Below are 27837 nucleotides of genomic sequence, written 5' to 3'. Positions count from 1 at the left end.
AGTAATGACTAACAGGAGAAGAGGAGCAAGGTTTATCTTCTCTTTCTTCTCCCGCTCCTATCAGCCAAATGTAGCCTGTCTTAATCCTTTCCAAAATACCCGAGTTTTGAAAAGTATGCATTGAAAGTTTATTTATATAAAATCCCACCACTTCATCTTCTAGCTCAAATTCACCATGGAGCTCAGGCTGCACTGTCAGATTACACACGTGATGCCTTTGTATTTTTTAAGCTTAACACATGTACGGACTGATGTATCCTGGACATCTGTTGCCTACTAGCTCTAGGTTTGATAGGATGTAGAAGGTCTCTCTGGGGCTACAGAAAGTTGGTAGAAACACAGCAAATTTACTGCTAACAAATACAACCTGAACAGCCAGTTTCTTGATGGTGCCTTTGCTGGAAATGGTAGCCATTTCTAAGGATCTCTAGAGTTATGATTTGGGGATCATCCGGCAGGAAACCAAGCTTAGGAGATTTTCACATTATGGTTTGGCCTTGATTACTCAGCAGTCCAGGAACAATGATGTGGATAATGCAATAAAGACACAGAGTGGTTTAAATTAAAGACATTTTCTGTTCTTGTTATAATCTTAAATGAAACAGAACACAAAAGCTAATAGGAATGTCCATGTTGCTGCTTTCCAAAATCTTTTCTTTTGCTTGCCTTTCCTTGTAAGGGCTATAAAGTCTTTACTTGCATGGAGTTTTCTGATGCATCCAATAGGCTTTACTCCGTTAAAATCTTACTGTTTCATAGGACAATGAAAACAAACTTTTGTCCTCATTCCTGAAGAGATGGGAGTCTAGACTTAAAGTTGGCAGTCCCGCTTATCCTAAGGAAATCTCTAATCTTTTCTGAATCCAGAAATTAGAAATCCGAACAGATTGGAATAGCCGTAATTAGGAAATTTTTATTTGGTACTTGGCTTTTCAAGCTGCATATGGGAGTTATTCTCTTTCTTCCCACAGATTAAACCCAATCTTGCTAAACTTCGCAAAATGGCCCAGGCCTGGCATCTCTTTGGAAAAGCGGAAAGATGTGAAACAGGGCAAAGCCAGAGGGCATCCATGCCTCCTTGTGAGCCACCGTGAGAACAGAATTATTGATCTGTAAGGAGCCAAAGGGATGCTAACTGCCTCTGAGCAGATAGCATGGGCTGCAGGTACCAGCAGAGTCTGAGGCCACCAGTGTCTCCAAGCAACGTGATCAATCAGTCTTGAGCAGATGATCCCTCCAAGCTAAAGACAGTTCATTCATCTGCAGCTGTGGACTCAGGAGGTTGCCCTATGATATCTACTTTTTTAAACTTATTTAGAGATAAAATTTAATGACTAATTGATTCATTTGTGGGTTTGATTTTGTTTTGTTTTGGTGGGGGGAGGTGGGAGGAGGGGTTGCTTGGTTTTGGCTTTGCAATTTTTTCCAGCCTCATAGTTTGCATTGATGTAATTTACCTATGCTGAACTCCCTGGGATCCATTCTGCCTTCCTAAACAGCCCATAGCCCCGCTCCATTGGTCTCCTCCTTCCCCCGTCTTCTTGATCTCTCACTGCTGCTGCTGTAATTTACATTCTAAATCTCAGACTTAAAGAGTTCTCTACACTCAATAAAAAATGTCCCCTGTAGTCTTCCATCAGGCCTATAGTTAGATTATTTTAGGGATTAAAAAACTATTGATAAAAGAGAAACAAGGACAGGGGCACCTGGGTGGCTCATCCAGTTAAGCGTCCAACTTCGGCTCAGGTCATGATCTCTCAGTTCGTGAATTCGAGCCCCGAGTCGGGCTCTGTGCTGACAGCTCAGAGCCTGGAGCCTGCTTCGGATTCTGTGTCTCCCTCTCTCTCTGCCCCTCCCCTGCTCACACTCTGTCTCTGTCTTGCAAAAATAAATAAAACATTAAAAAAAAAGAGAGAGGGAGAGAAACAAGGACAAGGATAGAATAGAGACAATTAAACTCCTGTCCTGGTTGGTTGTCTTCTTTCCCCTGCTAGATCTCATTCAGCATCTGATATTGTTCATACTCCAACTGGGAAAATGGTGAAAGTACTAGGACTTGTAAAACTATGATTTTTTTGGTACTTTAAAAGTGTCTCTTTATGTGAGAGCAAGTTTCATATCAAAATGCAGAATTTATTCTTTCAACCTAACCAGACCTGTTCTCTACAGTTTTCCAGGAGACAACAGTTCTTTTGATCCCTTTCAAATTATATCTTAGTTTTATTACAGTATGCCTGTCTAATGGCCTCATAATTTCATTTGGGACCAGGACTGATCTTTGTGGCAAATGCTTGTTATGCCATCCTTAATCTGTATTTCCTCTACCTTTTTAGAATGTTTGATTTCTGGTTAATAAGACTCAATAGACTAAAGGTTTATAGAAAGACAAAAAGAAAAGCAAAAAACCCCAGCTGGTAATGTTTATTGCAACTGGGATCCCATACAATGAGAAAGACGTTGCAGTGAGAATTTCCACTTTTGTATTTTGCAGCCTGCTGAAACTGGCCTTTGTATCATCAATGGAATGATTTTTCTCATTTTTTAATACAGGAAACACATTTGTACTCATGGAAGAAAACTTTGTTTGCCAGCAGCCCTGCAGTGAATCTTACAGGAGCAATGAAGTATTGCATTCATTAGTGTGTGTCTCAGAGAAGGTTCAGGAAAAGCCTTCACTGGTTTTCAAGGGGATCCTTGTAGAATTACGTAATTGGAACTCTGAAGAATAGGCACCACTGTCTAAAAATGGCCTTTATTCTTCTTAATACATATAAGCGGTTTCATAGACTGGGAGACATGACCTTCAAAAGGAGGGTGTTTTCAGGGGATTTGCAAGGCTGTCAGGGTCTCTGCCTCCAGGCCCAGTGGGGTGTTGTGGCCTCTGGACCTCTGCCTCCACTCTCCAGAGCTATATGGAGGCCAGCTGTCCTGGGAGTTTAAAATATTTTTCAGGTTAGACGAATTTGTGGGATTAAAAAAAGTGTTATGATACTTCTTATATTAGGATGAGGTGCAGTTTCAAAATGTTTTGCTACAATCTTAGACCACCGTTTTTTTGAGAATAGCAGAGATTAGAAAAAGTTCTCCATAAATAATGTAATAATCTTCCTGGCTAGCCTGACTCAAGCAATGGAAGAGATAATTATCCTTTTTCATAATTTATAAACCCAGTTGCATGCATCAACATAAAACCAACCTATTAGCCAAAAATATCTAACATTACTTTTGTTGCCTGTTTGGATTTTGTTTTGTTCTGTTTGTTTTTAACTTTACTTGCCATAGAGTAAAAACAGACTTAATTTTCTAACACATGATAGTAGTCATTAACACCTTTGTGGTGCTTTAAGGTTTACAACATGATTTTTGCATGTCTTATTTGAATTTTCTTGGCAACCCACCAGATAAGATGGTGTTAGGCTCCCCAGTTTACAAAGGCTGAAATATATTAAGTGATTTGTCTAAGATCACACAGGTACTAAGTGGCAGACTAATGGTAAACAAGTTTTCTGGCTCCAGTCACGAGAATGAATGTTACCAGTTACTAAGGGCCTACTATATATACCCAATGTTTTGTGTACATTATTACTAGCCTTACAGCAGTTCTGTTAGCAAGCTAATGTCTCTTTTTTTTTTTAAGTTTTATTTATTTATTTGAGAGAGCGAGCCAGCGAGAGCGTCAGTAGGGGAGGGACAGAGAGAGAGGGAGAAAGAGAACCCCAAGCAGGCTGTGTCCAGTCAGCAGAGTGGGGCATGAACTCACGAACCGAACTGTGAGATCATGACCTGAGCCCAAACCAAGAGTCAGATGCTTAACTGACTGAGCCACCCAGGCGCCCCGCCGATGTCTCTTTAACAGTGAGACTGCTAAGCCTCAGAGATGTTACCCCATTTGCTAAAAGAGCCAGAATTCAGACCCAGATCTGGGTGGCTTCACGTTGCACACTCCTTCCCATTGTTACCTTGTGCTTGCCATATATTTTTAATTTATTAGGGACTTACCAGTTTGTAAACTTAGTGGTTCAACTTTATTAGATTCTGGTTAGTGGAGACTTCACCAACTTCACTAACTTCAGAGTAAAAAAAAAAGATACGATGTGCGATGAAGCCATTCTAGAGAGTGCCTTTTTGGGGAACGTTCATCACAATTATATTTGAAATAAGGGTGCATGTCTTTAAGAAGCTTAGCTTTAGTCAGGACAAGGAAACTGATGATGGAATGTGGTAACTTCCTCTAGTTTAGAGGTCACTGAGTTATAGCTATGTCGTTTTTACTGGGATACGAGGAGATGACAGTTCTGTCAGAAATAAAATCTATAGATGATAATAGGGGCTAGACTCAGAAAAGCTTAAAAGCAAAGCTTAGAGTGTAGGCTAGAAGGGAGGGAAGAGACAGGGGAGAGAGCTAGGGAAAGGTCCAGAACCTAGCTGGTGATCTGGAACCCCATGAGCAGCTGAGAATGGAGAGGTTCAAGCAATCACACATCAGAGTGAGGCAAAGAAAAGGTCAGACACAAATGAACAGATGGGATCTGAACCTAACAGTGGAAAAAAACAAGGCGGCCAACACAGGGGCAGAGCAGGAGGGGGCCCAAGACCAAGTTCTAGAGATGTGTAGGGGCCTGAGGAGCCATGCCAAGCGAGAACAGATGCAGTGGTCAGCTCCTAGAGAGCGAGGACAACTGTGCTTGGATGAAGCTTTAAGTGGGAGCCAGTGGTAGCAAGTCCAAATGAAGGGAAGAGCAGTTTCTGGCACAAAGAGTCGGACTCGTTCTACCTGTTTTCCATCTGAAGTGCCACCAGGTTCCATCAGAACCTTTACGAAAGCAGGCTACCAAGGAGAACTGACTGCTGCGTTTGCTGTTACCTGTCCTGCCTTTTCACACTTTCTCAACTGAAGTTGCTTATCAGCACTGAGATAGCAACAAGGTGGACTCAGAAAAGAAGGACGTCTGGGAAACCAAAAATCTAGATAATCTCACCAAACAAACCCTTGCTTCTCTTTCTCCATTTATTCATCACTCAGTAACTCCATGTATGTGTCCCTTCTAAATGTATCAGAAGTTGCAGGCATATAAAGAAAAAAAGAGGCTATCCTATGGCTTAGGATCTTTCAGACCCTTGGGTCATTGTCATCCCGTGCCCATTTGTCAGCACCCTGTGCTTTGAAACATAAAGTTCAGGCAACCTGATCAAAGTCTGGAGGATCCAAGCGTCTTACGTACCTGAATCTATGGAGCTTACTGGAGCCCGTAAGCTAGCGTGCCCCAGGTAGCAATCTGAAGAAGCTAATTTGGCCTGACCTTACCCTCACAACTTGCCTAACAACTTGTTCTTATTTACCACAAAAGTAAGGCATATGCAGTGGTGGTTGCCACCCACCCCTACCCTGGCCAAAAAAAAAAAAAAAAAAAAGATGGTTTGGAGTTGGAGTTAGCTACTGCTATATTAGTGTATCATTATTATTCAAGGTATTTTATCACCTCTCTTTTATAGTAAACTGCAGAGTTTTGCATAGAAGTTACAAATTTTAGGAACCTTGTCAAGTTTTTAAGCAGCTTCCTTCTTCTCTAGGCAGGTCTTAATTCTAAATGTAACATGCCTGAAAAAACACTACTGAAAGTCTCCTCTTCAGCTTGGTATTTAATATAAACATCAAGCAATCACTGTTGCCAGTGTGGTTAGGCTCAAAGGCTGCCCTCCATTGTGTGAGTGTTGTGCAGAAGACTGAAAGCTTAGACTATAAGCTCTTTATTAATAATAATTGCTTAGCCATTGCACAATAACCTGGAACAGCTGTTTGGTGAATGAAAGAATAATTCAAAGCAAAGTAGGCCAGATAGAAAACACTTCCAAACCACATTTCAGAATAGCTCCTTTGTCAACTAGGTGCATGTCTGCAGAGGGAGTTTTTGCGAGGACAGGTGGATAGTATGGGGCCTTTACAATAATTACGTCACCATCTGGTACCATATAGCAAAAACAGTTCTGATGTCCTGAGTTCCACATATGTTATAGAATCACGTAGCCCGATGATGGAGCCACAGGACTGGCGGCCTTCGTTAACCCAGAGACTGAGCCAACAGATTGCCTTGAGAAATGGTTGTGAAGCACATCTGTGAAACGTACGATCCTACCCATACCCGCATTTATTTCTTTGAGGTATCACTTTACACTTAAGTTTTCCTTGGTGGAGTGTTTTTCAGAGACTTCTGAGGCTAAATTAGGAATTTCTGTTCCTGATTTGAGTTCCAAGAATTGTGCCTCTCCTGCCCTCCGCCTAAATTGGAAGATATAAACCGTGGGAAAAGTGTCTTTACAAACTGTATTGAGTAAGTTATCTAACTTGGTTTATTTGGCGTATTCAGGAGGACTTTCACATCCATGGAATCCTCTTTCTATTAATTCTTTTCAAGCTACAGCTACAAGTTTTTGTCCTTAGCTTCCGGGTCCTGCTGGCAGACAGACACAAAGGCCGAGAGGTAGGAAGTTGACATGGGGCTTGTCTCTCCCTGTTCAGATAAGGTTCTCCCCTTTCCAATATTTACTCCTCCTCCAGTCGAAGAGAGGAGAGAGAGAAATAGAAAAATGAGGCATATAAATAGCTTTGTGGGACTTGCTTAATTGAGGTCCTAAAGAGCCCGAAGAGCATGCATTGGTGCAGTTCTTCTGTCCCAGGCACTTTAAAAGTTGACCAAAACTACCCTTGGAACCTTCATCCATGTCACTTATGCCTGGGAAGAATGTGGGTGCTAATTTTAGACCCAGAGACTAGGACGCACAAAGGACAAGTATCATAAAGCATTTTTAGACCAGAAACAGATTTAAGTTCCTTGACTCACTCCTTTTACTCCAGACCACACAGTTGTATGTACCCAAGCGGATTGCTGTTAGAATTGGTGCCTTCAGAGGAGACAATTGCTCGTAATTGGTAGCTATAAGCCACTTCACTGAGAAAGCGCGGGGTCTTAGATGCTTTAAGGAAAAGAACTGACAGACTGAGGCCTGAGTGAGTCAGCCTCTTCTGAGTCAGAGCTTTTAGGCCGGTCTTTCAGACTAAACCTCTTCAATCTTGTTTTCTCCCTCTTTCAGGGAAGACAAGAGCCCTAAGGCAAAGATCTATCTCAAGTTGATGCAGAGGCCTTCCCCTCATAACCTACCTCTGGCCAGTGTTTACCGAAGTGTGGTTATCAAATCACCTGTTCAGATCCTTAGGGTGCTTGTTAAACATGCAGACTCCTGGTGCTCCCTCCCTCCACCCCACAGACAGTGCCGCAGGAGACAGGAAGCTGGCCTGGGACCAGCATCTCGGGGGGTTCCGCAGTATGCTCAAGTCTGCCCGGGACCTCCGCTCTGGGCCAGTGGTTCCCAAACATGGCGGATCATCTGGATTACCTGGGGAGACTTTCTGAAAAGGTAAGTACTAAAGTAGAACACATAAAAAATGGAAATAATATATGAACCTACTAAAAATTAGAAGATATCCTCCAGCTTGCCACTGTTTGGTAGTATTCTTCCAGACTTTTATCCTATTGCATGTACATATTGTTTTGTTTTAATGAAGTAAAAGGTCATATTATGCATACTGCTCGGCAGCTTGACTTTTCCCCAGCTTGTCTTTAATTAACAACATTAAATGGACTTCCTTCCGAATCTGTCCCATTCTTTTAACACAAGGCTCACGGATCAAATGCCTCTAGGGGTCAGGCAGATAACATGAGTTACACGGACCGGACCGGGGAGGAACTGCAGAAAAGGAGGTTTTCCATTTAATGGAGTCAGAAGCTGCTCAAGTGTAGCCAACTGCTGCCATTCGGGAACGTGGGCGCAAAATTGCCAAAGCTGCAGAGTTTCCAAGAGAAGCAAGAAATCTGAATTTTAGTATGTGATCTTCACATTTTTATTATTCTACTTTATTTTCACATTTTTATTTATTTTTAAAAAATTTTTTAACATTTATTTATTGTTGAGAGACAGAGACAGAGTATGAGCAGGGGAGGGGCAGAGAGAGAGAGGGAAACACAAAATCTGAAGCAGGTTCCAGGCTCTGAGCTGTCAGCACAGAGCCTGATGTGGGGCTCAAAGTCACCAATGGCGAGATCGTGCCCTGAGCCTAAGTTGGCCGCTTAACCGACTGAGCCACCCAGGAGCCCCTATTTTCACATTTTTAATTATTGGTAACTAATTCAAATTAAATACAGGGTGAGCCAGCCAAAATGTCCTTAACCCAAACACGGCCCTTAAGGCCACTCTTTTGAAACTTCCACTGCAGTGTATACATAATGTTCCACAGTATGTCATGTTTAAAAACCTTCCTTGTTTTTAATTAACAGAATACAAAATGCTTTTGCTGGACACTTAGGCTGTGACATTACAGCTGCTACAGTGATAAGTATTCTTCTCTATATCTCCATGTGCTTGTACAAATAATTTGAGAAATGCACGTTCAGAATTGCTCTCGAAAGGTACCAGCGTACAATCCTATTAACAGTACACGAGAGGGTCCTTTTCTGGGAAGCTTTAAGCGGATTCCCAGGTGCCATCCCGGAGATCAGATGTAGTAGGTCTGGGATAGAGCCCAAGATGGTACATTTTCTTAAGCTCCCCGATGATTCGGAGAGGTTTTGGAGCCACTCTCTTCGATTACTAACAAGTTGTTTGGGACCACTGCCAGTGAATTAGTAAGGAAACTATAAATACTTTCATTTGCATTTCTGTCTTAGCCGGTTCCCTCTAATTACAGCCCTCTATCAAAGCACAAAAAGGGCTCTGCTGCTGCTGCTGTTTCAGGCAGTTCAGAGCAGAACAATAAATAAACCAACTCAGGAATCTTCAAGCAGCTTTTATTGGCACAGCCCAGGAAAAGGTGTGGTAGCCATTTCTGGGCAAAAACCTATATCCCATCAAGGTCTTCAGTGTTATGTTTAACGCCCCACTGAACCAGAAAGTTTAAGTTCCTAAAACAGACTCCCCAGGTCTCTAAGAGGTTCCAAAGAACAAATTTTTACAGTAAACTGTGCCCAGCGTGGGAACAGAGCTCATAACCCCAGCATCAAGAGTCGCACGCTCTACCGACGGCCAGCCAGGCGCCCCAAGAGGCTACAAAATTAATAGGTCAAGGCCCGCTGCTGCTGTTAAGATCAGAAAGGCAAGAAGACAGACCTGAATGTGTGTCCTTGTTATGGGATGCCTAAAAAGGCAGGAAACGGTATTAAGTTTTTTAGGTTGGCTCCAGTTCACTCCCCATTACAAGGACTTGATTTTCAGCAGTCGCACTGAAGTCCCTCTCCATTCCGTATCTGGCTAAGCAGCTTCTGCTTAGAATGAATGGTGGTCATAGGACATGATCATCAGGATGGTAGAGTTCACTCATCAAGCGGTAGATGTAGGAAGGCGCATTCCCACCAATGTTGGAGATAAAGAGGGTAATGAGCTCTGGGGGGACGTAGTCAAACACGGGGCAGTGAACGCTGACCTTCTCCAGAATGTCCCCTGAAAGGCAATCAATCACACATGCCAAAGATAAAACTGAGGATCCTGCTCTAATAACCAGGTAGCATATAGATTCTAGGCTCAATAATGCAGGCATACTCGCTACCCCTCGGGAAGCTGCAGCAGAGTGCAAACCAGAAGAGAGGACTTCAGACCATACCACTCCCTGCTTAAAACTCTCCAATGCCTTTGCATAGCCCTTAGAACAGAATTCCAGCTTGGGATAGCAGCCCTCAAGATCTAGCCCCTCCCCCGCTGCACTACACTAATTATAATTCATCCCACTCTCCCTCGTGCTCGTTCCTCTCCAGCCATAATGGCCATCTGGTTCCAACTGGCTAAGCAGGGACCTAACTCAGGCCCTTTGCACCAATGCCTGGAAGACTCTTTCCTTGATCTTCACACGGTGGGGTCTATTCATTCTGGACTCAGCTGAAATGTCCCCTCATTAAGACCCTCCCCAAACTAACATAGTCTCCAACCACCTTCCAATCACATCATCCTTCTTTGTTCTCTTCCCAAAACATCTCATGACCTGACATTTTCTTGTCTATCTTCTGCAACAGAACGTAAGCTCTGTGGGAGCAGGACCTATTTGTTGTTCATTTTTACATCCCTAGTTGCTAGCGTAGTGCTGGATACATAGTGGATACATACATAAAATAATTCTTGAAAAAACGAATGTGTGAATAAATGAAGTTATTCAACTTCTAAGAAGAACTGTAGCCCAAGCACTTGCTTTGCTCTCAGATGGTGTTTAAGGCCATGTGATGTTGATGAGGTGGCAGGCTCACTGACCACAGCTGCTACATTCAGAAGTCACAGAAAAGGACCCCAACGCACAAAGATTACAGGCAAGTTTTACAGTAGGAACATTTTGGGGCCTACTTCCTTTGCCATTCACGTCACCAAAATGACTCCCTACAGCAACTGAAAAACAAGGCTATTTTCCCATTCGGTTGTTGCCTCTGTCAAGCAATGTGCAAAGCCAAACTCAGTCAATGCTGGGTGATCCAACCCACCATGACCCCAATACTCCGTTGAATATATTAGTCCCAGAACAAAATGATCAGGTCCCCATGCACTCTAAGACACTAAAGAGAAGTCTCCACAAGAAGTATGATAAAAAAAACACAACCTGGCAGCATTCACCCCTGACTGACTACCAAAACAAAAGCAAAAGGACCCAAACACACATGTGCGCGCGCACACACACACACACACACACACACACACCCTTCTGTACCTTCTGTGAAAGGCAGAACTTCTTCAGGGGCCACAAACTTGTGAAATGAATCTTCTTCATTGGGGAACTAGATAAGGAAAAAAAAAAAAAAAGAGTGAGACAGACCTAGCAAATTCCACTTCTAGGTACATACCCAAGGGAAATAAAAATCTTATGTCCACAAAGAAGCTTGCACACAAATGCTTCCAGGACCATTATTCACTAAAACCAAAGGCTGAACAACCCAACTACCCAAGGGGGTGAATGGATAAATAAACTGTGGTATATCCATGCAAGAGAGTATCATTCAGCCACAGAAAGAAACAAAGAGCTGTGCTATAGCTAGGAACCTTGAAAACATCATGCGAAGTGAAAGATGTCAAAAACAAAAGGCACACATTGTATGATTTCTTTTATATGAAATATCCAAAACAGGCAAAGCCACAGAGACAGAAAACAGATTAGTGATTCCTAGGAGATGGGGAGAGGAGGCAATAGGGAGTGATTATGTAACGGGTACAGAGTGTTTTGCCGGGATGATGAAGGTCTGGAACCAGAGAGTGGTAGTTGCACAATGTTGTGAATGTAGTAAGTGCCCCTGAACTGTACATTTAAAACTGGCTAATTGTATGTTATGTGAAATTCACCTCAATTTAAAAAAGAGACCTACAAATAGCTTCTATTGCTAATGAAATAACTCTTCATTTTGTAATACTGTTTGTATTCAAGCTACAGAGGAACGTCCCTCCAACTATGACAAATAAAACCGATTCTATGTTCCTAGTTTCAACTTGTTTGGCATTTTCAGAAATGGTCAGGGTGATGGGGAATGGTGGCAGTGGAAACAAAGGGCCTTCCCCAACTATGTACTACCCTGACCTTACAATTTTGACTTTTCAAAGCTGATAAGATAATTATACTATCAATTTTTGGGGGGCGCCTGGGGGACTCAGTCGGTTGAGTGTCCGATTCTTGATTTCAGCTCAGGTCACGATCTCACAGTTCATGAGTTTGAGCCCCACATCTGGCTCTGCACTTTCAGCCTGGGATTCTCTCTCCCTCTCTCTCTGCCCCTCCCCTGCTTGCACACGTGCTCTCTCTCTCTCAAAATAAATGAACATTAAAAAAAAAGGAATTAAAAAAAAAACTATCAATTTTTTTCCTGGTTCAAGACTTTTGTGGCTTTTTCCAGCCTCTACTGGGTCTAATCCATTTAGTAAACACAGATAAAGAGAAGCCCCAGAGTGAGCAGGTTGAAGGCCTGGAGATCAAGCCTACACTTTGGCTTCCTTCTTTCTGTTGGCTACAGACAGACAGACGTACCTGTGGGGAGAGCTTGAACATGGGAGCACAAACGATGAGCGGGGTGGAATGGTGTTTTGCTGCCAGTGCTAGAGTGTGAGTTCCTGTCACAGCTCTCAGGGCACCATTGGCCAGGATGGTCTTTGTGCCAATGATCACCTTTGGAACAGGAAGCAAAATGTGAGTCATCCTAGAGATACAACCTTAAATAGGCCATTGGGCACAATAGGCTGAATGCCCAGGCCTCCCTCTTGACATCGTGAGGGTCACACAGCCGTAAAGGAAAAGGGATTCTAGACTAAGGACCATGAGTTCTAGCTCAAAAGTGGCTTCCCAAAGAATGAATATAGTCTGTGACCGGAAGCTGTACCACCTCCTGCTCTTAGCCCTGTCTTCTAGGATCTCTATGTCACAGCTCCTGAGAAGCCAGAAGCCTTTCTATTCATCATCCACCACTGCCAAGCTCTCTGCTCAGAAAGCAGGGACCCTCTACCCAACCCTTAGCAGTGCCATGCTTAGCTTAGCCCTATTTCATTCTCTTCAATGCTTTCACCAAAAAGAAACTACTCTGAGGTGCCCGGCTGGCTCAGTTGTAGAGCATGTAGATCATGACTCTTGATCTTGGGGTTGTGAGTTCAAGCCCCACACTGGGTGTAGAGATTGCTTTAAAAAATAAAATCTTTTGGGACTCCTGGGTGGCTCAGTCGGTTGAGCGTCCGACTTCAGCTCAGGTCATAATCTCACAGCCCAAGAGTTCAAGCCCTGCGTCGGGCTCTGTGCTGACAGCTCAGAGCCTGGAGCCTGCCTAAGATTCTGTGTCTCCCTCTCTCTCTCTCTGCCCCACCCCTGCTCATGCTCTGTCTCTGTCTCAAAAATAAATAAAAACATTAAAAAAAAATTAAATAAAATCTTTAAAACAAAGACAACAAAAAGAAGCTACTCTAAGTGAGGAACAATGATACAGATAGAAGAAATTCAGTTAATATATTAAAAAGGCCCAAATATGTACTTTCAAAAGGTGTTAGAAACTTTCTTTCCTCATAGATATTATAGGAGGGAGGGGGGAAAAATCAGTATTTTAGAAGTACAGTCTTCATGAATTTAATATAAGTCCAAATATACCCACCTTGTTGACTCTTGACATAACAGCAAAAATGGCGGCATCAGTCATGACAGTTGTCTCAATACCTGCTTTGGACAAATTGACTGCCATTTCGTGACCCTGCAATAGGACAGAAAGGCTGACATTATGAGAGAGAGTGAGAGAGAGTGGAAGGCATCTCCAATGGAACTGGATCTGGAGAATTCTGTGATACTGAGCACAGCTGACACACAACTGCCTCCAGATAACTCCTTTTTCTGCCCGTGGTCGGTATTCTGTGGTACATTGCAGGGAAGCCCAGGAGAAGCTAATAAATGTTGAATTCTCCACAGGAGCATTAGAGCAGCCACAAAACTGGAAATACTGCTCGCGTGTATAATTGGGCAGAGCTGACAGGATAGGTCCTGGCTCGTTCCTTTACAACATCCTGCATCCTTACATAGTTCCTTCTGAAAGACCTATTATTTACGTAGGGATGGAGTGCGGTCAGGCCAAGCATCAGTCATCCCCAAGGTAATTTACCCTATTTTGATTCCCAAAAGAACCAATATATTTCTTTTCTTGAACCCAGAATTTCACCTAAGCCTCCCAAACCAATGTTGAAGAGTGTTGACAGGATGAACAACTTGAAAATTCCCTTAATGTTTTATTTTACTTTATCTTCTCAACGTCTTGCTTATCAATTCAAAGATAGCACGGAGCCCATCTATCACTTCTTGATTCCCTCCTCAGTTTTCATTTTTCTTAGCAACTCCAGAAGCCCCCGCCTCCCCCCTACCTGACAGAAAGGAGCACATTCTGCCACAATGACATGGAATTTCCTCTTTCGGGCCGCCTCTCTGAGGAAGGCTTCTACTGTTCGGGAGAAGCCAATGGTCATGATCACCTCATTGGAGTGGATGTGCTCCAGAGCCTGGGCTGCAATGTTCTCTGTTGTCCCTTCTGCAAGAACAGTCAGTTTTGCAAGGAAAATATGAAACCACCGTGCTACAACATGAAAGAGACAGGTGCCCACCTAGTGGACCCTGGTAACACAGGGTAAATGGACTTAATATGAAGGTCACTTCTTCTTAAAAGCCCCATTCCTCTGGGATCTTCTACCTCCTAAGTTCGCAGTCTACCCTCTTTCCCAGTAGAACCCCCAACTCATCCACTTAAACCCCCAACCCTGCCCGGCCACACCAGCTCCTTACAATTGATTTTGAAGACACTGAATTCAGGCAAAAAAAAAAAAAGGTCCAATTGGGGAAATCATAAAATGCTGAGCATGGGGTAAACAGTTTTCCCCCTAAAGGGACTCCTCCTCCAAAAGGTGGCCACAACACCTCCACTTGAGGAGGCCACAGAAGAAAAAAGGGGAGCAATTTGGAAGCAGCAGCTCCAGATACAGAGACCCAGCTTCTTCCTTCTTGGGGAATTCTGATTGTAATGAATATCTGCAGATCTCCCAGGTCACAAAGACAAGGGGAATGGAGGTGGTGCGTGTGTGCATAAAAATTCAAGAAGAAGTTTAGTGAAGTCTACCACCTGTGGTTTTAGGGAGTTCATCTTTAAAACGAAAATAAAGCTCTGTCCTAACAGCTTCTGCAGCAATCTATAAAGGGCTGGTCTGTAAAGAAATGTAGGGAGGGTTATCTTAGTCCTGCTCCAAACCTTCCTCTTAGTCAGGATGGAGGACAAAGCTGAGAACAGCATAACTGGCGATCTCCCATCTCTGCTGATGAACAACTTTCAGGGTCTTCTCTTCCTTCATCTGCCTGTAACCTGTCCTGACACCCGGGATCAGGCTCTTACCCAGTTCCACAAGCAGCTCATTAATTGCCTCGATGATGTTGGACTGGAGTTGGGCGTAATGGAAGCTGAAATCCTCGCTCAGGCCTTCGGATGTCAAGAGTTTGTGCAAGGACTCCTGCTGATCGCTCTCATCGCTGCGTCCATGGAGTCTACGGAGGCAACAAGAGGCAAAGAGGGAGGTGGGCTGAGGTGTACTCTTTGAAGCAACAGGGCCTGCTCACCACTAAAGGCTCCAAGCAAAGGGCGGAGCTCGTGCAAAAAGGCCCACGTGCTGACCTGCCATACTCCTCCCGGATGATCCTGAGCACTCTCCGCACCATGTTGCCCACCGTGGTCTCTGAGGGCTGCGCGGCTGTCATCCTCTGGCCCTCTCGGCGAATCAGTTCCATCAGCTCCCCTGCAGTCCGAGGAACAGAGCGTGAGAGGGCACGAGCACGATGAGGCCTGGGCGACTTTCCGCCTGGGGATCGGGAACGGATAGTGACGAGGGACGCGACAGAATAGACCTGCCTCACCTGCATTGCTCCAGCGGTGGTCCGTAATGATCCGGCGCAGCAGCCCCAGGGTCTCCCGAGCCATGTCCTCGGAGCTGCGCCGCCCGCCGCCCCGCTTCAGGGCCTCCACGAAACTCTCGATGCTCTCGTACAACTCCGAGCCATTGGCTGCGGCTCCCGGCATCTCGAAGAGAGCCGCCTCGCCGGCGAAATCCGCACCTGTACAACCTCGATCGTTGCACTTCCGGGGCGGGTGAAGTCGGCTTCCGCTCCGCGAGGAAAACTCCGGCTTCACGGACCGCAGGCCACGCCCCTCCGTGCCACAGCCCACCCCTTCCATCTGCCTGAGCCAATCAGAGACTAGGAACTCGAGTTGCTCATTTACGGCGGAGCGTCCGCGAGCCTCCGAGGCTGGAGGAACGGAAGTGGCCGTTCGCAGCTCCTACGAAGTTGGACAGAGGTGAGCTGGGAGGCCCCGCGAGGGTGGCTAGTTCTGTTGCTATGGAAACAGCTGGTCTCGGCGCTCCCACTCCCCCCAACGACCCGAGGCTGTGCTGTGAAAGTTGCCACCCGCCCTCCCTCCTGATCCCTAAGCTCCAGTGACCACCAGCTGTTCTGACTCGCGCTGAGAGTGCGCGTCCGGGACCCGCTACACCTAGGGCAGACGCTCTATTATAATGCTGTTACACTGCATAAAACTGGTTCGTTTGCACTTGTGTCTAACAGATTCAGCTCCCTGAGAGCAGGGACCGTACCTTTTTTACCTTTGCATTCCCATCGCCTCACACACTTATTGTGAGGCAGGGGTCAGGGATGAAGAGACCGAATACTCACCAATAAGGAGGTTCAAAGTGGGAGCTTTATATGGGAGCAAAGATGATGTCCTTCCAAATAGGCTAGAGAGTATAACATAATACCAAGAGCTATTACTGACTTCAAGTTTACTATGTGTTGGGCACTGTGTGTGAATTATCTACTGCAATCTGTGAGGTAGGTCCTCTTATCCGCATTTTACAGGATAGAAAACGGCCACAAAATTCAAGCAGTTGGTAAGGGGACGCACGCATTCGTGTTCAAATCTACCAACTATCTGAATCTAAAGTCTGCGTGTCATGAGCAGCTCTGTTTCCTTAAGATAAGTTCTTAGGATCTTTGGGCAAACTCATTTTCTAAGACATTTGTTACAATTGACATATTGCCATCCAAAAAGATACATCGATACCAAAATCAGACAAAGAGAGTACAAGAAAACTACAGACCAGTATCCCTCACAAACACAGATGCAAAATCTGTAACAAAATATTAACAAATCAAATCCAGCAATGAATAAAAAGATTAATAATTACCAAATAGAATTTAAACCCGGGATGCAAAGCTCTTTTAATGTTTGAAAATTAATCATTATTTAACAACCATATTAACAATATAAAAAATGAAACCACATGATCAGATCTATTGATGCAAGAAGCATTTGACAAAATTCAACAGCCATTGAATTAAAAAAAAAAAAAACAAAACTCTCAGAGAACTAGGAATAGAAGGGAACTTCTTCAACTTGCTAAAGAATATCCACAAGAGCCTGCACTTAACATCATACTTTAAGGTGAAAGAATGATTTCTTTCTAAGATCAGAAATAAGGCAAGGATGTCCACTCTCACAACTCCTATTTAATATTATAGTCAAAGTTCTAGGCAGTGCAGTAAGGTAAGAGAAAGAAAGTTTAAAAACATACAGACTAGAGAGAAAACTGCCCCTATTCACAGAAGACATCATTGTCCACACAGCAAATCCAAATAATCAACAATGACCAAAAAAAACCCCAAGAGTGAATAAGTGAATTTAGCAAGGATGTAAGGTCAACACGCAAAAATGAATCTTGTTTCTATATACTAGCAATGAATAATTAGAAACCAAAATTGAAACACCATAACTCCCAAAAGCCATAATATATTTGTCAATTTTATTTGTGTTAAGTTAAAAAATTTTTTCTTAACGTTTATTTATTTTTGAGACAGAGACAGAGTATGAACAGGGGAGGGGCAGAGAGAGAGAGGGAGACACAGAATCTGAAAAGGGCTCCAGGCTCTGAGCTGTCAGCACAGAGCCCCAAGCGGGGCTCAAACTCACCGACCGTGAGATCATGACCTGAACCGAAGTCGGACGCTTAACTGACTGAGCCACCCAGGCGCCCCTATTTGTGTTAAGTTTAAACTGTCCTAAAAATTGTACCAATTTATATGCTTGTTATCACTTATCATGATATCACTTATCATGCTCTGGCCAATTTTGGATATTGTCGTTCTTTATTTTTCCAGGCATCAAGCCATTAAAAAATAAGGCATGTACTATTGTATACATACAAAAGAATATATGTTGCGTGTTATATATGTGTGTGTGTGTATATGTATGTATATATGAAACTACCATGCTACAACACAGACATGATGAAGCATGACAAAATGAACATGCATGAACTCATCTCCCAAATTAAAAACTAAAATTCTTTTTTTTTTAAATTTTTTTAATGTTTTTACTTATTTTTGAGACAGAGAGAGACAGAGCATGAGCAGGGGAGGGGCAAAGAGAGGGGGAGACACAGAATCTTAAGTGGGCTCCAGGCTCTGAGCTGTCAGCACAGAGCCGGACGTGGGGCTCAAACTCACGGAGTGTGAGATCATGACCTGAGCTGAAGTCAGACGCTTAACCGACTGAGCTGCCCAGGCGCCCCCAAAACTAAAATTCTTAAATGTAAGTAGAATGGTGGTTTTCAGGGGTGGGATGGGGGCATAAGTTATTATTTAATGGGTACAGAATTTTGGTTTTACAACAGGAAAACAGTTCTAGAGATGGACGGTGGAGGATGGATGTACATTAATGCCACTGAGATGCACACTTAAAGGACTTAGGTAAATTTTATGTTACCTGTATTTTAACCACAATTTTAAAAAGTATGTGATATATATTTTTAAAAAATCCTAAAACACTGCCTATACCATGTCGACGATGTGTGTACTCTTACCCCGTTTCTCTGTCTTCTCCCATACCCAAGGATAACCACTGAATTTTGACTGGTATTGCTTTGTTTTATTTAAAAAATGTATATTTATAATCCCTAAACAACATATTGTTTAGTTCAACCTGATTTTAACTTTTTTGCAGATGACATTATAATGTAATTTTCTACAACTTGCTCTTTTCACTTGATACGACATTCCTAAAACGGATGTAGTTACGTGTATCTGTAGCTCTTTCATTAGCAATGCTGCCTAGTATCCCATCATGTGACCATACCATAATCTATGTATTCATTTTCTTTCAACAGATATTTGGGGTGTTTCCAGTCTTTTTTAGGGGAGTGAGAGAATATAAACTATAAATATTCTTGTGTATGTTTTGGCCTGCAAGTGGAACAGCTGGAGCATAGACTGTGTGAATATTCAACTTTACAAATAGCGCTAGTCTTCCAAAGTGGTTAAATCAATGAATGCTCAGGGCGCCTGGATGGCTCAGTTGGTAGAGCATGCAACTCTTGATCTTGGGGTTGTACATTCGAGCCCCACGTTGGGTGTAGAGATTACTAAAAAATAAAAGCTTAAAAGACAAAATCTTCAGGGCGCCTGGGTGGCTCAGTCGGTTGAGCGACCCACTTCGGCTCAGGTCATGATCTCATGGTTTCTGAGTTCGAGCCCCGCCTCGGGCTCAGTGCTGACAGCTCAGAGCCTGGAGCCTGCTTCGGATTCTGTGTCTCCCTCTCTGTCTGCCCCTCCCCCGCTCATGCTCTGTCTCTCTCTGTCTCAGAAATAAATAAACATTAAAAAAAATTTTTTTTAAATAAAAAATCAATGAATGCTCTCTCCAGTAGGACTTAAAGAGTTCCAACTGATCTACCTTATTAGCAACACTTGGTACTACCAGTGATTTTATTTGGGGAGAATCAGGTGGATATAAAAGGATGCATCATTATGATCTTAATTTGTTTTCCTGATTACTAATGAGGTTGTTCATTTTTTCATATGTTTCTTGGCCATGTATTTTTCTTTCTCCTTTGTGAAATACCTGTTTGTGTCCCTTGCCTACTTTCTTAAAAATCTTTTTAAAATGGACTTGTGGGAGTTTCTTATATATTTTGAATACTAATCTTCTTCAGTTATTTGTTTTATAAATATCTTCTCTCAGTTCATGGCTTGTTATTTCACTCACTTTGAGATGTCTTTCAACAGAGTTCTCAATTTTAAATATGGTCAAATGCATCAACCTTGTCTTAGGTAGTTAATGCTTTTCATATTTTATTTTAAAACTCCTTCCCTGGGGTGCCTGGGTGGCTCAGTCGCTTAAGCATTCAACTCTTGATTTTGGCTCAGGTCATGATCTCATGGTTTGTGAGATCAAGTCCTGTGTTGGGCTCTGTGCTAACAGTGCAGAGCCTGCTTGGGATTCCCCCCACCCCCACCCCCACCCCTCTCTGCCTCTCCCCTACTTGCTTGCTCTCTCTCTCTCAAAAACAAAACAAAACAAAACAAAACAAAAACGCTTCCCTAATTTAAAGGCTTGAAGATGATCTCTTGCTTTTTTTCTTCTAAATAAGTTAAAATTTTAGATTTACATGTAAGTTTTGGGAGTGCCTGGGTGGCTTAGACAGATGAGGGTCTGACTTTTGATTTTGGCTCAGGTCGTGATCTCAAAGTTCATGAGATAGAGCCCCTCATCAGGCTCTTCACTGACAGCACAGACCCTGCTTGGGATTCTGTCTCTCCCTCTCTCTCTGCCTCTCTCTCAAAATAAATAAATATTTTAAAAAAGGATTTACACATAAGTTTTCTATGTAAGGAGTAAGGTGGGAATCCAGTTTTATTTTCTTTTTCCATTCTTTTTCCCTTGATTTTCAATGCTACCACTCTAATATATCAAGTATCTATAATGTGTGAGTCTGTTTGAGGGCTTTGTATTTTGTTCCATTGCTAAATTTGCATATCCCTGACCTAATATCACATTTTTGTCTTATTTTATAAAAAGTCTTGCTCTCTGGTAAGAAAAATTCCCTTGCAATATTTCTTTCTTTAAACGGTTCTTAACTAGTTTTAGGTCTTTGCTCTTTCATATATATTTTAGAAACAATTTGTCTATTCCTCAAAAAAAAAAAAAAAAGCAACCTCTAAAGATTTTCCATGGAATTACTTTGAATCTCTAAATTAATTTGAGGAGAATTGGCATCTTTAAGATACTGAGTCTTCCTATCTATGGATATGGTATATATCTTCATTTATTTAGGTCTTCTTTAATGTTGTTTAGTAAAATTTTATAATTTTCTCCATATATGACTTGCACATCTTATGTAAGATTATTCCTAGGTACATTGAATTTTTACTGTTGTAGATGATTATCATTCTTTTTCATCATTGTCAAATGGATAGAGAAAATACAAAACTCCTTTTAGTTTGCATTTCTTTGCTCATTAATATAGATGAACATTTTTTTCATGTTTCAATGCATATGATTTGCCCATTTTTCTAATATGATACATGACAGACATTCTGGTTGTCTACCTGACATCCATTTCTTTCTTCTTCTTTGTTAAAAGGCCTGATTTTCTTTGGTTTCTACCCACAGGGAAAGTGGTTTTAGCTTATGAGTAAATCCTGATTGGCCTAAGCCAATCATGGCAATTCCATTCTTTTTCTCTTTCTTTTTTTCTTTCTTTCTTTCTTTCTTTCTTTCTTTCTTTCTTTCTTTCTTTCTTTTCTTTCTTTCTTTCTTTCTTTCTTTCTTTCTTTCTTTCTTTCTTTCGGTTGGTGCTGGGTAACCCATTTTCTAGCCAGCAGAATATGAGGGAGATCTGTTTGGGACTCCCTGGAAAGGTTTCTTTGTTTTTAAGTAACGGAGAAGACTCCTTAGTCTCTTTAGTCTCTGATTGTCTGAAATATGATGCCTAGAATTACTGCAGCTATCTTAAATGACCATGAAGTCTCAAGAATGAGGATTAAGTTAACATGCCAAGATGTCAGAACAGAAGAACAGGAAGAACCTAAGGTCTTGAAAATATCAACACTTAATGGATAATTTACATATATAAACTCTTGTCATCCTTCAGCAGTCCTATGAGATAGATACTACTAATATAACCATTTCCAAAACAGGAATCTGAGGCATAAATAGGATAAGTAACTTGCTTAGTGTCACACACCCAGTAAGTGGAAGAGTTGAGATGTTAATCCAACAGTATAGCTTCAGTGCTTATCCTGTTAGTCTATGTACTATGGTGCCTTTTATTAAAGTTGTTGTGTGAAATCGACAAAGCCAGAAGTTGCCCTAACTTTAGACTTCTTATTATATGAAATGGTACATTTCTCTATAAAATTTTGAATGGAGTTTTCTGTCACTTACAGCCCAAAGCATCTTGATATTGGGTATTTAATCTTTTTCTGGTTAATTTGTAAGGTGTGTTTATATATTAAAGATTCCAATCATTTGTAATTTGTGTTGCAATATTAGTAGTTTTAAAAACTTTGCCCAATTCTCACATATTTCTGTGGGATTTTATTTTATTTAATTAATTAATTTATTTATTTATTTTTTAACATTTATTTATTTTTGAGACAGAGAGAGACAGTGCATGAATGAGAGAGGGTCAGAGAGAGAGAGGGAGACACAGAATCTGAAACAGGCTCTAGGCTCTGAGCAGTCAGCACAGAGCCCGACACGGGGCTCGAACTCACGGACTGCGAGATCATGACCTGAGCCAAAGTCAGACGCTTAACCGACTGAGCCACCCAGGCGCCCCTATTTCTGTGGGATTTTAAATTGAAACAGCTTTCAGTAGGACAATTTGGAAAAAAAAAAACCATAGCAAAAGACTTTAAAATGTTCATTCATGCTTTTTAAATTGGTATGTTTAAGTCTCGAAATTTATCCTAGGGAGGTAATCAGAAATAGGCCCAAAGATTTATCCACAATAACACTTTTTACTTTATTATTTTTAACATAAAATCAGAAATATTCCTAAATAGCCAAAATTTAAAAATTGGTTTGGAAATTATGTATTGCCATACATGTTTTAGAAGAATATTTAATGACATAAGAAATACTTAATGATAAGAATTATTGACGACATATTGTTAAGTTTAAAAAGTAGGGTTCCTACAGTCACTCTGTTAGATAGTTTGGCAATTCCTTTCAAAACTAAAAATGGATTTATAATACAACCCAGCCATTGCACTCTTGGTCATTCATCCCAGAGAAATGAGCACTTGTATCTAAATAGCATGAATGTTCATAATAGCTTTATTCATAATAGCCAAAAACTAGAAACTTCCTAAATGTCCTTCCATTAGTTAGTGTTTAAACAAACTGGGGCAAATCCATAGCATGGGATATGGTTTGGCAATAAAAAGGAATAAACTATTGATATCTCCAACAACTTAAACGAAACTCAAGGAACTTATGCTGAGTGAAAAAAGCCAATCTCAAAAGTATACATAAAGCATAATTCCGTTTATGTAGCACTCGTGGAATAACCTATATAGAGAGATGAAGGATGGATTAGTAATTGCCAGGGGTTAGAGTTGGGTGGGGCATGGGATGGGGGGTAGCTATGAAGGAGTGACACAAAGGATAGTACAGTTGAGTCTCTTCATCTTGTGGGGATGATTATGCAAGGCTACACATGATAACATTTCATAGAGCTACACACACACACACATACACACGAGTGCGTGTGTAACTGGTGAAATCTAAAACTATGGATTATATCAATGTCAATATTTTGGTTTTGATCCAGTACCATAGTTGTGTGAGTTGTTACCATCAGAGGAGGCAGGGGGAAGGGTGCATGGGACTTTGGTGTACATTCCTTTCAGTCTCCTATGAAATCTCCAATTATCTTGAAATAAATAGTTTAACAAAAACTTTACACACCAGGATTTATAAAATAAAAATATCTGTTTAAAAGAAGATTATGGGGGCGCCTGGGTGGCTTAGTCGGTTAAGCGGCCGACTTCAGCTCAGGGCATGATCTCACGGTCCGTGAGTTCGAGCCCCGCGTCGGGCTCTGTGCTGACAGCTCGGAGCCTGGAGCCTGCTTTGGATTCTGTGTCTCCCTCTCTCTCTGCCCCTTGCCCTGTTCGTGCTCTGTCTCTCTCTGCCTTTCAAAAATGAATAAATGTTAAAAAATTAAAAAAAAAAAAAAGAGAAGATTATAATGGGGTTCTTGGGTGGCTCAGTCGGTTGAATGTCTGATTTCAGCTCAGGTTCATGATCTCCCCATTCGTGGGTTTGAGCCCCGCATCTGACTCTGTGCTGACAGCTCAGAGCCTGGAGCCTGCTTCAGATTCTGTGTCTCCCTCTCTCTCTCTCTCTCTCTCTCTGCCCCACCCCTGCTCACATTCTGTCTCTGTCTCTCTCAAAAATAAACATTAAAAAAGAATTTTTTTAAAGAAAATTATAATAATGGGGCACCTGGGTGGCTCAGTTGAGCATCCAACTCTTGATTTCAGTTCAGGTCATGATTTCACGGTTTGTGGGTGGGAGCTCCACATGGGGCTCCACGCTGACAGTGCAGGACCTGCTTGGGACTGGCTCACTCTCTCTCTCTCTCTCTCTCTCTCTCTCTCTCTTCCTCTGTCTCTGCCCCTCCCCTGCTCATGCTCCTCTCTCTTTCTGTCAAAATAAATAAATAAACTTAAAAAATTATCAAAAACTAAATAAAAGTGGTGCCTGGCTGACTCATTTGGTACAGCATGTGACTCTTGATCTCAGGGTCGTAAGTTCAAGGCCCACATTGGGCATGGAGCCTATTTTAAGATAAATAAATAAAAATAAATTTGAAAAAAAAGAAAAGAAAATTATAAGGGCACCTGGCTGACTCAGTGGAGCACACGACTCTTCATCTTGGGGTTGTGAGTTCTAGCCCTACATTGGGTGTAGAGATTGTTTAAAAATAAAATCTTTAAAAGAAAATTATAATGGATTATGTTACGTTGCTCTAATTATTAAATGACTCAGTGCTAAAATATATTTTTCAAAAAAAACAAGACGCAAAAGTAGTGTATTTGGTAGGCTCTCAATTTCACTTAAAAATATTTATATGTTAGGGGTGCCTGGGTGGCTGACCAGCTCAGGTCATGATCTCATGGTTCACGAGTTTGAGCCCCACAAGGCGCTCTGTGCTGACAGCTCAGAGCCTGGAGTTTGCTTCGGATTCTTTGTGTGTGTGTCTCTCTCTCTGCCCCTCCCCCGCTAGTGCTCTGTCTCTGTCTCTCTGTCTCTCAAAATTAATAACCGTTAAAAATTTTTTTAAATATTTGTATGTTATTCATATATATATATACACACACATATGCACACCTATATTTACACACATATGTACATCATATATTTGTGTATATACTTGTATGTTTGTGTATACATACATACAGGTATGGGTGTGTGTGTGGATATATGTGTGACATATACCAAGATATTAACTGTGGCTCTCTCTGGATAGTATGACTACAGGTTTATTAGAGACCCCTAATTGCCTCACAAACCACCAATCTATAGTGTAGAGTTTTGGCTGTGCAAATAGCTACCCAGAATAAAAACTACATCTCCTAGTCTCCCCAGCAGGTAGATGCGGCCATGTGACCGCATTCTTACTGATGAGGGAGCATAAGGCAAGCTGAGGACAAAGCACAAGCTAAGAACACCCCCCACCCCCCACCCCAGGTGGGATACGTGTGATATTCCTCGGACACTCCCGGCTGCCCAATGAAAGGGAAAGAAAACCAATGGTTAACTGATAAAAGTCACAGTCATCCAGGACAGGAGTCTCCATCAGTTTACAAATATCTTAGTAAATTACAAAAAAAAAAAAACAAAAACAAAAACAAAAGGCAATCTTATCAATAGCCTAATCTCCAGAACTCCCTACTATCTTCATATTAATGCTTTGCTACTTTACTGGAGGGAAAAACAACTTCAGTTTGACAATAGCTAGGCCTTCAGTAATCTGTGAGTCTTCTTTAGCATATGAAAATCCCTTTAAGAAACTTTCCCTTGACTTTACCTCTCCTAACCCCATAGTATACAACCAGTCACTCTTTACAACCCCAGTGCAGCTCTTTCTGCCCACAGGTCCTGTCCCCACGCTTTAATAAGATCACCTTCTTGCACCAAAGACGTCTCCAAGAATTCTTTCTTGGCCATTGGCTCTGAACCCCACCATCACCCCCAAACCCGGTCATTACCGTGGGGCTGGTGGGGAAACGTTGTGTTGCTGCTTCTGAGAACCTTGCCTGGGACATAGCTGGCATGTGTCCCTTGGCCTCTTTATCCCTTTCTCTTTCTGGCTACTTTTCTGCTCGGTCAGCCTAGATAATGAGGATTCAGGCCACGCTGCAGGCATGGCAGAGTAGTGAGCTGGAAGGGGCCTGGGCACCCTGAGGCCTCTGTGGAGCAAAACTATCATACCAGCCTGGACTTCTGAACTTCATGTAGCAGCAAGCAAAATAAACTTCAGTCTTATTTGAGCCACTGTTATCTTGAGGTTTCCATCATTCGTAGTCACACCCAATCCTAACAAACACAAGAGTGGTTTTCATGTTCATTTGTGTTCTGTATTTTCCAAAATTTCTACAGTAAACACCTCCCATTTGTAATCAGAAAAAAAGTTATTTGTAAGAAAAATAAATCATCAGGCCCATTCTCTCAACCAGGAATATGATTGTGTTCACCAGATCTTCTAGATTTTCCCAAAGTGTCCCAATTTCAAATATTCTGGCTAATTGCCTGCAGAATTATCAAATCATAGTTTCTGAGCTTAATTTGGAGAATAGGGTGATTATGATGATAATTCTCAACTGTAGGGAGGGAGGCTGACCAAAATATTTGTGTCTTTCTCCTGTTCTAAAGAATCTCCTTTAGGCCATCAGATCACTTCCTTTTCCTGAAGGGCTTTGACTCAACACTTCGGCATGCGAGTGCACTACTGTTTTTATCCTTTTCTGATTGTTCTGGTGGATAAGTCATGTCTCTACGCAACCTGAGAACAAGTGCTATTGTCAGGGGCACCTGTTGTTTTTGTCTGCCCTGCACCCCCTTTCCTTTGGGAACTCTCCCTCATCTCGTGTCATTCAGGTGGAACTGTCAATCTCAGGGCCTCCTGGCCGCAGAGAAGGCACACCACCCAGGTCTGTGCAGTCACCCCAATTCCATGTCGTCTATTTGCACAAAGCCGTTGAGCCCTTCCCTGTGATTTGCTATATGGACCCCAGAGGAAAGCAGGTTTCTGTCCTTTAGATCATCCGCTATGAGGAGATTGGCTGAGGACTGTTGGTGTCCAACTTTCCTGTTTCATGGAGGAGGACTGTCTGCAGGAGAAAGTCAGGCAACTGCTCCAAGAGAAGAAGTGAACAGAGGCAAGTCCTAGAGTGAGAGAGAAAGGGCAAAAGAGCTGATGATTTGAAATGAACCGATGGAGGCCTGTAGGCCTAGCCATGCTTTAAGGTAGAGCCATCCTTGGACTTCTCAGCGAGTCCCCCTTTGGTTTAACTTTTTGAGTTGCCGGAGGCTTGACTAAGCTTCTCTTTTGTTCTCCAAGGAGCCCAACCCAATTCTCAGACATTATTTGATTGATGCCGCTAAACTAGAAGCTATTCTGGGTCTAAATGTAGATTTATATTTTAGTGGAATCCGGCTGTGTTCATGAGATTCCCTCCCACTTGAACTGGTCAGTTGCTAGGAATTTAGAGGAAAATTCTAATGACAAACACAGATAATGGTACCAGGACATGTGATTAGAAAAAAAATGGTACCCTATTGTTATTAGGACCGTGTATTAACACTTGGTCTTCATGGGGCAACATATACAGTATATGACGAATATTTGTTGAACATCTTTTCATACCAAACACCAGACTGCATATTGGAAGATAGCCCCTGTACTAGGGGAAACTCAATAATAAAACAGCATCATCCTTTAAACTTAGAGGATTGTGCCTTTTATTTATTTTTTTAAGTTTATTTATTTTGAGAGAGAGAGAGAGCGCGAGTGGGGAAGGGGCGGAGAGAGAAAGAATCCCAAGCAGGCTCTGTCCTGTGAGCTTGGTGCCAGATGTGGGACTCCATCCCATAAACAGTGAGATAATGATCTGAGCCAAAGACAAGAGTCAGACACTTAACTGAGTCACCCAGGCGCCCCAGAAGGAGGGTTTTGCCTGTTAAGATTTTCATATTCCTGGGGTACCTGGGTGGCTCAGTCGGTTAAGTGCCTGACTTCAGATCAAGTCATGATCTCAGGGTTCGTGGGTTCGAGCCCCGTGTCTGGCTCTGTGCTGTCAGCCCAGAGCCTGAAGCCTGCTTCAGATTCTGTGTCTCCTTCACTTTCTGCCCCCTCCCCTGCTCGTGCTCAAAATAAATAAACATTTTTAAAAATTTAAAGATTTTCGTACTCCTTCTC

At 42.2% G+C, this 27837-nt stretch overlaps 2 protein-coding genes and 1 long non-coding RNA gene across 5 annotated transcripts in view; 2 read left to right on the top strand and 1 right to left on the bottom strand.

Annotated features, from left to right (window-relative positions):
• The window catches only part of MLH3 (mutL homolog 3), a 28491-nt gene extending 27149 nt beyond the window's left edge, over positions 1–1342 (top strand). For all 3 annotated transcript variants that reach the window (XM_078448014.2, XM_078448012.2, XM_078448015.2), the window contains one exon: positions 972–1342. In XM_078448014.2, coding sequence (XP_078304140.2) covers positions 972–1094 — 123 coding nt within the window. In that variant the 3' untranslated portion in view covers positions 1095–1342. The remainder of the gene's footprint in view (positions 1–971) is intronic.
• A 7484-nt stretch (positions 1343–8826) lies between these two features.
• On the bottom strand, positions 8827–15683 carry EIF2B2 (eukaryotic translation initiation factor 2B subunit beta). The gene is made up of 8 exons (XM_060620302.2): positions 15428–15683; positions 15189–15309; positions 14913–15061; positions 13897–14060; positions 13143–13238; positions 12038–12175; positions 10736–10802; positions 8827–9489 (listed from the first exon to the last, which is right to left on the bottom strand). The coding sequence occupies exons 1-8, from the start codon at positions 15588–15590 to the stop codon at positions 9332–9334; spliced, it is 1056 nt and encodes a 351-aa protein (XP_060476285.1). The 5' UTR covers positions 15591–15683; the 3' UTR covers positions 8827–9331.
• An 83-nt stretch (positions 15684–15766) lies between these two features.
• Positions 15767–27837, top strand: part of LOC144616631 (uncharacterized) — a 36798-nt gene continuing 24727 nt past the window's right edge. The window contains exons 1-2 of the long non-coding RNA XR_013556022.1: positions 15767–15866; positions 18238–18313. This is a non-coding gene — a long non-coding RNA (uncharacterized LOC144616631). The remainder of the gene's footprint in view (positions 15867–18237; positions 18314–27837) is intronic.

The sequence above is a fragment of the Panthera onca genome, chromosome B3 (genome assembly GCF_046562875.1).
Source record: "Panthera onca isolate mPanOnc1 chromosome B3, mPanOnc1 haplotype 2, whole genome shotgun sequence".
Taxonomy (NCBI): domain Eukaryota; kingdom Metazoa; phylum Chordata; class Mammalia; order Carnivora; family Felidae; genus Panthera; species Panthera onca.
Note: the sequence above shows the minus strand (reverse complement) of the source record. Positions and strands in the feature narration are given on the sequence as shown.

Bases quoted from the DNA above. Each gene is read 5' to 3' on its own strand.
- EIF2B2 (XM_060620302.2), bottom strand. From the start codon at position 15,590: ATGCCGGGAGCCGCAGCCAATGGCTCGGAGTTGTACGAGAGCATCGAG. The intron at 15,310-15,427 runs GTGAGGCAGGTC...CTCGGACTGCAG, and splicing joins CCACCGCTGGAGCAATGCAG to GGGAGCTGATGGAACTGATT. The intron at 12,176-13,142 runs GTGGGTATATTT...CCTGTTCCAAAG, and splicing joins TTATGTCAAGAGTCAACAAG to GTGATCATTGGCACAAAGAC.